The sequence below is a fragment of the Triturus cristatus genome, chromosome 2_1, assembly GCF_964204655.1.
Source record: "Triturus cristatus chromosome 2_1, aTriCri1.1, whole genome shotgun sequence".
NCBI classification, from domain to species: Eukaryota; Metazoa; Chordata; class Amphibia; order Caudata; family Salamandridae; genus Triturus; species Triturus cristatus.
This window is the reverse complement of record NC_140581.1, coordinates 79,517,196-79,529,807: the sequence shown is the minus strand read 5'-3', so window position 1 is coordinate 79,529,807 and position 12,612 is coordinate 79,517,196. Positions and strand designations below refer to the sequence as shown.

At 46.2% G+C, this 12,612-nt stretch overlaps 1 protein-coding gene across 2 annotated transcripts in view; it reads right to left on the bottom strand.

The window, feature by feature from the left end:
* Nucleotides 1-12,612, bottom strand: part of LOC146863780 (polymeric immunoglobulin receptor-like) — a 291,482-nt gene that overhangs the window by 155,664 nt on the left and 123,206 nt on the right. Inside the window, exon 4 of one of the 2 annotated variants that reach the window (XM_085628020.1) lies at nucleotides 683-1,631. The exons of the other annotated variant lie outside the window; for it this stretch is intronic. Coding sequence (XP_085484146.1) covers nucleotides 1,204-1,631 — 428 coding nt within the window. The 3' untranslated portion in view covers nucleotides 683-1,203. Of the gene's footprint in view, nucleotides 1-682; nucleotides 1,632-12,612 lie in introns of those variants that run through there. 2 annotated transcript variants of the gene reach the window in all.

Sequence of the window (12,612 nt, the reverse complement as noted above, 5' to 3'; positions counted from 1 at the left end):
GGCCTGCTCAAGTCACGTTTCCGGTGCCTGGACAAGACCGGACGTGCACTGGCATACTCGCCCGGGAAGGTGTGTCAGATTGTTATTGCATGCTGCATGCTCCACAACCTAGCCATTCATAGGGAGATTCCCCTGCTCCTGGATGATAGTGAGGACCCAAGGCCCCAGCCTGCAAACCAAGCCGTGTCCAGTGATGAGAACAGTGGAGAGGAGGAAGGTGTTGACCTGCGTGAACAGCTCATCACTCGCTACTTCACTTAACGGTGGGTGGCAATATGCAACATACCCATTGTCTGATGAGATTGCAGTTGTCATGAAGGGGCATGTGAGAATTGTAGCATCAGCCAGTTGTAGACTCAGTGGTGGTTGGAAATGTTTCTAGGACATGTCATTTGGGAACATCTACGGGACGTGTATGTTGACACTTGGGGGCCATTGTGACATGTGCATGTTGGGTTATCCTGGTGTTAGGGCTTGTGTGATGTCGGTGATGCCACACCCAGACCAGTTGTTCTGTTGTGTTTCCCTAGGTGCCTTCGACTTCTCCTTGCCTACATACAGCCCATGGTCCTGGTACATTGTGATCTTGTTGAAGACTGTACACCCTGCAATAAAGACGAGCAGACACAACAACATGTGTGTGAGGATATTTTATTTACTATGGTGAGATGCAAGGGGGGTGTACATTTCCATTGGGGGAGTGAGTTGACAGTCGTGGTAGATGAGATGGTCGAATAGTCATCACATTGCTGTGGTGACCCAGTCCAACAGGCAGATGCCATTCACAAGGCACTGTGGGGAAGGATAGTCCAAAGAGTCAATGCAGTGGTGGAGAGGGTTGCCATCATGGCTGGCTCCGTGACTAGCTTCTGGCAGGTGCTTTGCCTCCAGATACTCCCAGGGTCTTCTTGGGACGGCCCCTTTGTCATTTGGCAGGGGGGCCCTGCTGCAGGGCCAGTGGGGTCTGAGGACTCACCCCTCTCTGTGGGCGCAGGGGAGGATGGTGAACTGTCATTGTGCAGCCCACCAGAGGGAGGCGGAGGTGTTGTCTGGGGCGCACTTGCTGGCCCAAGAGGTCCACGATTTGTCCCATGCGTCTGTCGATGTACCTCATCAGCAGGATGAGTTTGTGCAACAGATCGTCTGACCGGCCCGTTCGTCCCTGGGCCTGTTCGTATGTGCCCAGGACTCTGGTGATGTGTTCTAGGGAGTGGGTCCCAGCCTCCTGGTGTCCCTGGGTGACCCTGCCCCTACCACCTGCCCTGTTGCCTCACCACTGTGGGCACCCGCATCCTCTCCCTGCTCTCCTCCTTGGGTGGTGTGTGCCGGGCATCCTCTGGGTGTTAGGCAGGGTGTTGCATGCAGCACTGGTGGTGGTGGTGGTGGTGGTGGTGGCGGTGGCCGCACAGGCCGTGACAGCAGGGGTCTGCTGTGGAGTTGTTGTTGCCGCAGATGTGGTGGGGGGATGCTGGGGTCCTGGGACCTGTTGCTCCCTGGCACATCAAATGGGCTGGCCTCAAGCTCATCGTCCACGGAATCATAGGAGTCAACATCCGAGAGTCCTTGTACCGGGGGTGGAGACTGGCTCGGCAGGTTGCTGGTGTTGTCCTCTGCAGTGAGTTCTTGGTCACCTGTGGGTCAGATGGGAAATGGTCATTGCAGTGCTCCCGGCAAGCTTTGTGTTAGCTGTGTGTCATTCACATTTTGCACACTGCACAATTGACATATCATCACATTGTTGACTGTGTGCAGTACTGTGCTCCCTGACATGATACAGTGGTACAAGCATTGCTTGTCCATGGTGCGAGGTGTCAGGGCATACCATGCGAACTGTGTCCAATTGAGGTTCACTGGGACTTGTTGCCATCTTGGGCCTGGCACAACATGTGTTTAATTGTGGACTAATGGTTTAGTTGTCTGACCTAGCAGACGTCACATCTGGCCATGGACTGGCCATTGTCATCTCCTGCATCCCTTTGTCCTGTCATGTGCATATCTTGATTTGTGCCACCACACATGCTTTCATATTTTGAGAATGGTCCTTGTTGCACTTGCCCCATGGTGATGCACATGTAACTAGTTGCTGTGCATGAATGTGCCCAGGCTTTCTTCTACTTGTGCATTGGCGCTTCACACTTTGGTGGTTGTGACAGTTTCCTTGGCTCACCATTGTGCACATTGTGCTTGGCAATGGGGTAAGTATGGCTCTTTGTGCAATGTGAGGGCTGGTGTTGTCATATGGTACCATTTAATTTGGGAAAAATGGGTGGGTGTACGTACTGGCTACCTACCTGTAAGTTTGTTTGGTGTACTGCAATGGCTTCCAACTGCTCCTGGGTGGGGTGGGGGAGGGCTCCATCTTGCTAGGCTGTGGGAAAGGGGGCATGGTGGGAGTAGTGGTGCAGGCCCCCACCCCCAGACACCCTCATTGTGAAGATGTCCACCTACCTGTAAGTTTGATGAGGGTTGTGTAATGGCTGACACTTGCTTCTGGGTGGGATGGAGGGAGGGATCCATCTTGCTGGGCTGTGGGACAGGGGGCATGGTGGGAGTAGTAGTGCAGCCCTCCCAGCCACAAACACCCTCCCAGGGAAGATGGCTACCTACCTGTAAGTTTGATGAGGGTTGTGTAATGGCTGACACATGCTTCTGGGTGGGGTGGTGGGAGGGATCCATCCTGCTCTGGTGTGGGACAGGGGGCATGGTGGGAGTAGTAGTGCAGCCCTCCCAGACACAAACACCCTCATTGTGAAGATGGCTACCTACCTGTAAGTTTGTTTGGTGTACTGCAATGGCTTCCAACTGCTCCTGGGTGGGGTGGGGGAGGGATCCATCCTGCTCAGGTATGGGACAGGGGGCATGGTGAGAGTAGTAGTGCAGCCCTCCCAGACACAAACACCCTCATTGTGAAGACGGCTACCTACCTGTAAGTTTGTTTGGTGTACTGCAATGGCTTCCAACTGCTCCTGGGTGGGGTTGGGGAGGGATCCATCCTGCTCAGGTGTGGGCCAGGGGGCCTGGTGGTTGTTGTAGTGCTGTCTGCCTGCACACATGCCCCCATGGTTATGTTGTTAGCTATGTTTGTGGTGAATGGGAGTGGGTGAATGTTGGATCTGTGAGCCATGTTTTTGTGAGTGTGTGGTGCAGATGGATGGTGTGTGTCCTAGGTGGTGTAGCTTTGTAGTTGTGCAAGGCAGTACGTAGCAGAGTGGTGGTAGTCATTTGTTTGTACTTACCAGCCTCCACTCCCCCGGCTACTCCTGTGAGACTCTCTGGATGCAGTATGGGACGCACCTTCTCCTCCCATTGTGTGAATGATTTTTGTGGAATTGGAGGGCCACCGTCAGTCTTCTGAGCCAGCTCACGGTTCTTGCTCCACCTCTCCTTGACCACCCTCTTCAGATCATGCCACCGCTTCATGATCTCCTTTTTAGGTCTCGCCTGAGCTATCGCGTAAGCGATGCTCTGCGAGACTTATTGTTATTGAGTGGGCTCCAAAAAGTACTGCCAGGCCAGCCTAGCGATACAGTGCATGTGCGCGGGCGCACGCGCGCTTGACGCGTTTACTTTCACTTTGGCGGCCGCTTTGAAGTTTGATCGCGATCACTTTCGCGGACGCACGGCCGCGTGTTTCAGTTAGCGCCCCTGTCATCGTGTCCTGCACTCTCTCCTACCACTTTTCCACATGCTTTTCACTCCCCATGGCTGTTACTCTGCTTTGCTTTCAGGGCCGTTTAAGCCGCTCATGTACCGCACATATATGCATGCCATCCTCTTAAGCTCAATAAAATGAGCACTACTACGCAAGGCAATAATAACGTTTATTTTGGGGGGCCAGTATTATACAGCGCAAACTCGACCCGAAGGTATTACACAAGGACACTTTTTTTTCCTAAAATTTGTTAGGCAGGAAGGAGATTACGTGATTTGCCTAGATTCACAGTATGGACGCAGACACTCGAATCTGGTTCTCCAGTTCCAAAGTCGCAAGCTCTGGCCATAACACATACACCACATCCCCTCTTCCGTCAATTGTTTGCATCGCCAATAAACCGAAATACTTTTATCACAATCATCATGTAGGCACAAGTGGTTTACTTTTAAACTGGTAAATATTGTGTTTGCTGAGAAGCATGCGGTGAATAACAGCATTCACACTAAAGCGTCCTGGAAAAGAATATTTACATTCAGCGATGCGTGCACTACTCTGTGCCCATTTATTCACAGCTAGCGATTACAAACGTATTCTATTTAGAAAGAACGGTTCGCCCACACACCACGGAACAGCTGTAAAGTCTGCCCTCAAGTTAGTTTCCTTTGTCAGCTGCTGGGCTCCTCCTTAGCTTTCAGAAACTTCCCGTGTTTTCCTAGACCTAGAGGCCGCATTTCCATTAAAAGCAAAAAACGAAAAATAACTGGCCTTCGTCTGTCGTCATGTGACTTCCATTGCCCAATGGTAGGCTCGCCGGCTGTCACTCACCCGCCTCTTGGTTTCCGAGGGGGATCAACCTTTACAACGCAAATTTTACAACGCACTACACTTACAACACATTTTTTACAACGCACAATCCATTACAACGCATGACATTACAACGCAGGACACTACAACGCATTTTTAAAAACTACCTTTACAACGCATTCCATTACAACGCATACTACCATTACAACGCATACCATTACAATGCATAATATAGTAATTTTTACCCCTATACTATCCAACACTTACCCTACTGTTGCACCCCCTGGAGTTAGAATAGTAATTTTTACCCCTATACTATCCAACACTTACCCTTCTGTTGCACCCCCTGGAGTTAGAATAGTAATTTTTACCCCTATACTATCCAACACTTACCCTACTGTTGCACCCCCTGGAGTTAGAATAGTAATTTTTACCCCTATACTATCCAACACTTACCCTACTGTTGCACCCCCTGGAGTTAGAATAGTAATTTTTACCCCTATACTATCCAACACTTACCCTACTGTTGCACACCCTGGAGTTAGAATAGTAATTTTTACCCCTATACTATCCAACACTTACCCTACTGTTGCACCCCCTGGAGTTAGAATAGTAATTTTTACCCCTATACTATCCAACACTTACCCTACTGTTGCACCCCCTGGAGTTAGAATAGTAATTTTTACCCCTATACTATCCAACACTTACCCTACTGTTGCACCCCCTGGAGTTAGAATAGTAATTTTTACCCCTATACTATCCAACACTTACCCTACTGTTGCACCCCCTGGAGTTAGAATAGTAATTTTTACCCCTAAACTATCCAACACTTGCCCTACTGTTGCACCCCCTGGAGTTAGAATAGTAATTTTTACCCCTATACTATCCAACACTTACCCTACTGTTGCACCCCCTGGAGTTAGAATAGTAATTTTTACCCCTATACTATCCAACACTTACCCTACTGTTGCACCCCCTGGAGTAAGAATAGTAATTTTTACCCCTATACTATCCAACACTTACCCTACTGTTGCACCCCCTGGAGTTAGAATAGTAATTTTTACCCCTATACTATCTAATACTTACCTTAAATGCAATTTAATATTATGCGTTGTAATGGTATGCGTTGTAATGGTAGTATGCGTTGTAATGGAATGCGTTGTAAAGGTAGTTTTTAAAAATGCGTTGTAGTGTCCTGCGTTGTAATGTCATGCGTTGTAATGGATTGTGCGTTGTAAAAAATGCGTTGTAAGTGCATGCGTTGTAAAAGTGTGCGTTGTAACGTCATACATCCGTTTCCGAGGCAACCCCAAGCTAACAACTCTAGCATGGCGACCAAGAGCAGGAGCAGTATTCAGGTACTGGCCAGCACATGTGGAACTCTAATAGAAGTTCTGCTTTGTTGAAAATTCGGCGTATCATTTGTGTTCGAGTAACAGCTCATTTTTACCAGCCGTTAGTGAGGAAGGATATTGCAACCGCTTTGCTTTCTATCTGACATTTCCTGTTGTAGCTTGCCGTAAAGTCGCCAGTTCAGTGTCGTTTCGTTCCACATCTCGTACCATTTAAAAAAAATAATTTTTGCATCTTTTATATAGCGCGAACTCGACCCGAAGGTATTGGGGCGCTGTACATGAGCACCGTATTTACATTACATATTCAGGCACGGGGAGATTAAGTGATTTGTCCACAATCACAGGATGTGGACGCGACTCCGAGGCTCGAACCCTGGTTTCCTGTCCCAGGAACAGAGCCAGACGGGATGTTCGATGTTTACTAACATTCTGTTATAGAGCAAGTGGGATGTACATTATGCTTATGCGGACTGTCATTTCTTAAGCCAGCGATTAACAAAACAAGCATTTGCAATGCAATGGGTCTCGCATTATAAAAGTGTGAGCAGCTGGCATTGCTAATAAAAATGCAACACTAGCTATTGGCTTTGTAAATGATAAATAAATGCCATTATGTGTTTGTTTTATGAAATAGCTTAAAAAAGACATTGTCATGAACAATGCCAATAGCTTAAACTTTTGCAAATGCAAGACCTATTGCATTGCAAATGCTTGTTTCGATCTTGGGGTGGACCCTACTGCATTGACCCTTTGGACTATCCTAGCCCACATTTGTGTCCTTGTGGCTAATGGTGTCTGTTGGACCAGGGTACCAAAAAGCTGGGGTTCCACTCTGACTATCTCATCTCCCATGACCTTCAATTCACTCTCAGTGAATTTGGGCATTTTCTGTGTGGCCATGGTGTGTGGTGTGCAAAGTGATTGTGGGTGCAGGGGTGTGAGTGGTGGTTGTGGTTGTGCTGTGTATGGTGTGTGTTGTGCAGGGGGGTTAGTTCTGCTGGTTTGGAGGTGGTGCTGTGTGTGGTGTGGCTGGTGATGTGTCCTTTGCCTCTCCTGTCAGCTGGGGTATGTGTTCCTTCTCTCTTGGAGTATTGCAAGGGATTGTGGTCAGTGAAGGGGCTAGTTTTATACACAGCTATGTGGGTGTGTCCCATTGGGGTGCTGTTGACAGGTGTGTAGTTCTGGGATTTGTATTTTTCGTTTTGCCTTGTGGTTGTGTCATTGGGGTGTGTTTTGTGTATTTAGGAGGCATGTCTAGTTTTCTGTGTGCACTTTTTGGCCTTCTTGTGGGGTTTTGGCTTTGTCCGCCATATTTTTAACGGTTCGTCCACCGCGGTGGCTGTGCTTCAGCTCTTCCGCTGGCTCTCCCATTCATCCCATTTTGCAACCGCGGCGGTCGGAGACGGCGGTATGTACCGCGGGACCGTCGGGGATATACTAATTTCCAGGGCGGTGTCTCCGCTATACTTGCGGTGGGTTGTTGTTTCTTCGCCGCGATTCCGGCCTCTGCAGACAGATTTTGGCCATCTCCGCCCACTATGGGCGGTTATTCTGGGCCTCGTACCGCCGTGGTTGGATTTTTTTAATGGTTAATGTCAATTTGGCTGCCGGTTTTCCCACGGGGCCGGCGGGCGGTTGTTTTCCGCTTCCATGGCGGTCGGGGTGTTATTCCGCCCTACATCCTAATGGACCTCTTAGTTTCAGACCATGCTCCTTTCTGGCAGCAGCTGCATGCTCTCTTGACTGCAGTCTCAGCAGACTTCTCTGGGGAATCATCTATTTATAAGGGCCCTTCACCCTTCCAAGAGGACTACATCCAGTTCCACACAACCTGTCTGTTGGTCGTTCACCCCAGCCCAGTGTGAAGCCCAGATGCCACAGCCACAGCAACTGTAACTTTCCTTTTTTCTTTTTCTTTTTTGCAATGTCATTTTATTTCATAACAGTTGATGGGGCTGTGGGTCTCCCTAAGAATGGGGCCCTGTGTTACTCCCCTGACATAATTGAGGTTGCATTTTTGTGGTGAGTATTTTTGTTGTCTATACCTTCAAATGCTACTGTGTAGAGACACAAAAGTGCTAAAACTGACACATTAATGAACTCTAGAAAAAGAACACCCTCAGTGCCCTTTCACGAAAAAAGTCACCCTCCTGGCCCTTTTATGAAAAAGTCACACAACACAGTGCAGCAAACAAAGTTGTTATGCTGCATTGCGTGAAAAGGAGAGAACAGGAGAGCAGCATATCTACAGAGATATGGCACTCTCCCCCCTCTCTCCCTAGCGCTGGTGCAGAATGTGGCTGCTGAGTGCCATGCACACACCTTTGCATCATAGTGCAAAAGTGTCTTTGTGAGTCTATAATAGGTTTTATACAGGCAGGTGCACTTCCAGTACAATATACTGTGCTTAGAGCAAATTAAAAATGTTTCCTACTTTGTATGTGTGCTGTAGAGAAAGAGGAAAAACCCTCAATAGGTTGTCTTGTGCTGGGAGGTGCCCCTTCTTCCACAAAAACAATCCTGCCTGTAATGCAATCACCATGGTGCAAGGTTGCCTGCATTGGCGCTAGGTAGCACATAGTGCGCCAGTGCACGGAGAGGACAGGAAAGCACCATATAAATGTTAAATAATTAGTCCTGCCCTCTCTCTGCAATGTAATGCATCAAGGTCTCTTTCTGCAAGACATTTTGATATATATGCCCCATATTTTTATCTCTTAAGCACTTGTGCAGAAGCAAGCGGAGTATGTTGATTTTCTGGATGGCTTGGGGATCAATGTGTTAGGCTCCAGCTAGTTCCCAGACATCATAGGCTAGAACAAATTTAGCAATGGTGGCCCATTAAGTGGCCTTTGTGTAGGGTCAACTGGAATTGAAAATAAGTCTTCTTCAGCCCCTGCAGATTGCTGCTCTGAACACTGAACATAAAATGTGTGGTCCCACAGTTCACTTTGTACTAGGACACAATCAGCTCATCACAGATAGTAGACCCCATCAATAATACCTGCCAGATCCGGCAGGGTCCCCCACTTTTCCAGACCATCCCTTCCTCATCCAATCTGACATTAGAAGAGCAAAACGAATAGAGAATGGAAAGTGTGTGTGAAAAAAAATATAGAAAATGAGTAGAGCACACACGAGAAACATGAAGGATAAAAAGGGAAAAAGATGGAGGATCTTGGGCAATCAAAGGCAAGATCAGTTAAGAGAAAATTGCAAGGATAACAGTAGGAAAAAAGGTAGAAATGTAGAGCCGAAACCAAGTGAGTTTACCTCTGTTCTGGAGCAAAGGGCCATACAATCTGAAGTAAATTCCTTTTCTCATATTACTTGGCGTTCTCCCTCTACAACTGGACACATTGCAATTCACCAACCTTTGATCTGACTGTGCAGGGAGCTGTTCTGCACCTCCCTGCTAAATGCTGTGGATTGCCCTGCCATTTCTGCAACACTCCAGGACTGTCGGTCCATACTCTAGCTGTTTTGGTCCCTTGTACAAATTCCCAGTAATTTGGTGCAAGAGTCCTAGGAACAGAATTACCGCTTTCAACTGATATCCCTGCACTGAAATATAGGGTTAGAGTTTTATGTGTCCCAAATCCACACTCATTTGTCACTTGCTTGGAGGAGGTCTTGGATTGGTGCATTGGCTTTCTTGAGGCCCCTGGTGCAAGTGGTGCAGGAGTTGAGAAAGGGCAGAGCAGAGGGGAGTGAGCATGGGTGGTGCGGGACATTTACAGCTATCCCTGTTATGCAGTGGCATGGTGGCCAGTGTGGGCTCAGCTTGCAGCAAGGCAAATGATATATTGATAGCCCAGCAATTGGTATTCATCAGGGGCAATAAACTACACTATGTTCTGAAATTGGTCCTACCATACTGGGAATTGCAAGCAGATGGTTGTGTTTTCTGAACCAAAATCCTAATTTCTTGGTATTTATCTAGCATTTTCTTTGTGTAAATTTCAGCAGTTTTGACTTGTTGATATCAACCTGGCAAGAATGTGGTCCTTATCAGGTACAATAATTACCAATTGCTGTTAACTCTGCATATCTGGTAATAGTGAAACAAGTATTTGAGAGGCGGGGATGGAAAATCACAAGGCATTTGTAATCACAGCCTGTGACTTTTTGCCTACGTCTTTAAAAATGATGCTTAAAAAGGCACAATTTAGCCCCATTTTTTCAGAATTTACATGAGCAGAGTGACTTCATCAACACCTGTGGGGATGGTCAACTTCAGTAGGTAGTTCTTGTAACTTCTAAGGCAATTTCATGAAATATTATGATTTAAAAAGCACTATTTGTGCCATTCTTTTTTAAATTTCAGATGCAGAACTTTCTCAACCCTCACTAGAAAAGACCAGGCTTGTTCACATAACTATCTCACACAAAAGCAACTGGAATAGTAAAAAAAGGGAAGGAAGAAAATCATGGGAAAAAAGATCCTTTCTTATGCCTCTTGGGTATCCAAAGCTATTGGATTAGACGCCTCACTCACTTTCTCATGATATGCTTTATCATTGGTGCCTATCCACACCCTGGTAGGATGGTAAAACCAGGGCAGACTCCACCAAAGATAGAATGAGAGTTCTCAGATTAAATCAAACTGGATAAGCAGGGATCAAGAAGAAAGATATAAAGTTAAAAATGCCTAGAGGTGTACTCACAGGATTCCTTTATTAATAGGTTACCTGACGTATGGACAATTTTGTTTTTGGGGTGGAGGGGTTTATTGAATGTACTTGTTCAATTGTTTCTTGTTTCGCCCGTGCTATGAGCCAGTTCGAGTCTAGGGCCTTCGACAGGGCTTATTGAATGTATCCCTACCTTTCTACGCATGCATACCATGCACATACGTGAAGAATAAGGCTCTTGCCTGTCTCAGTCTTCTGTCGTTGATTATTACCTACGAGACAAAAAGTATTCACGGCAAGGTTAAAGGTGGACCTAAAACATTATGTATTGCGTAAAATCCGTGGTCGTAGTCTAAATTTAGTAAGGACTTGTGGTGATTTCCTAGCCCATAATTGTATTGTGCCCAGGAATTCTTTGTTCCTGAAAAGGGAACACCTTCTTTAGATAGAAAAAGTGATGATGGTGTAACTTTATTGTTAGTACGTGATCTCCATTTGTTGGAGTATTTACTAAGAATTTTTTAAGGATTTTTCATTTAGAAATAAATATTGTGATTTTCCATGGATGGGATACTACAATTTCTTAATATACAGTCGATATTTAAATTTCTCTCATGTGGACACGTGCTTAGTGATTAAGTGTTTTACAAGCAATTTATGCATGCTCGTTGGTTACGCTTATTTTGTTTTTCCCAAGGGTCAGGCAGTTCTGGGGAGTGGTGCCGTCCTTAGTCAAACTCTTATCAAGGAAAAACAATTGTTAGATTTATAATACTGAAGGACACTCAGGTATTGTTAAATGTGGCTGAATACCTATTTTGTAAGGGCATATAACTGAATTCATTGGCATGTCTGATTATGATATCGAAAAGTTCCCGCCAGAGCCTGTATATATTGCCTGCTCAGTATTCATTTGCACCAAAATGGTATTGTCAAGAAACCTGATGTAGACTTCGTATATCTGGAGCTTCGTATTAGCATGAGCTCCAGCCGTATGTATATTTTTACTGGACCTTTAGGTTCGTGTTAAAGCTCCTGCCGAAGCCCACGTCGGTAGGCGCAATGCCGACAAAACACTCAGATGATCTGCCTCATTCCATCATGTTGTGCAATATCACCAATAATCGACCCTGTTGGTATGTTAACCAACCCAATATTCATTATGCGTACATTCACAGCTGCCGTGTATCACGGTGGTTGGGTCATGAGTGGAGCAGCTCTGGTGCATAGTTTTGTATAATTATAGAAATAGAGTATGTTTTTTAAACACTTAAGTAGCTGCATGCATTTTGTGTTATTGATGGAAGTAGGGGATGTTTTATATTTTTCACTGCTCACTTGGTGCCACTCCGGGTGCCTTATTGCTGTATAAAAAATGTAAGATAAATTAGGGAAACAGTGCTTGGAAGCCTGTTTTTAATTGCCAGGTATCCAGTGGTGATGAGGAACATCTGGTAGATATGGATTGGCTGGAGCGGTATCCCGAGGGGGCACTGCTCGTGCCACGCTTGAGCGGCCTGGTGTTCTCGCTTCTAGAATGACTGTGTATGGGAGTACTGGGCCCTGTTTTGTCACTTGCACTTCTACACCCGGTAAAGCCACCTAAATTTTTTAACACAAACTTAAATCAGGTGGAGAATACAATCAGTAGAACTGGAGTTATGAAGTTTCAAAGAAAAAAATAATAGCGTCTCAGAGATCAAAGCTCCAACTGAGGACATCTAGTCATGCAAGACAAGGGCAAAGTAAAAATTTATGTATGACCGCGATGGAGCGCGGTTCAGATATCCAGTGTGGATTGGGCCTGGTCTCCTCTTAATTCTGACATAGAAGACATTTCGGAAAAAACTTTTTGAGAAGATAACGTTTTACGGGGTAAGGTAGTTGGCGGTGTTCAAAGAGGAGGCATTGATTGCCAGGGAGCTGCTAGACAAAGATGCAGTGAAGATTTCCTAATTTGTACCTATCCTCTTTTTTGGAAGTTGAAACTCTCCAGCCAACAAGGGCTCCACAATGCCGGATACTCCTTCAGTGAGGAGCAGCTGAGCAGGATTTGTTGTAGGTCCGGTCTCCTCTCTGTTCTAAGTGCACAATTTGGAAGAAAGTTTTCTAAGTAACAAGTTTTAGATTTGAGCAATCTGGGAACCTTTAGCACCACTTCCAA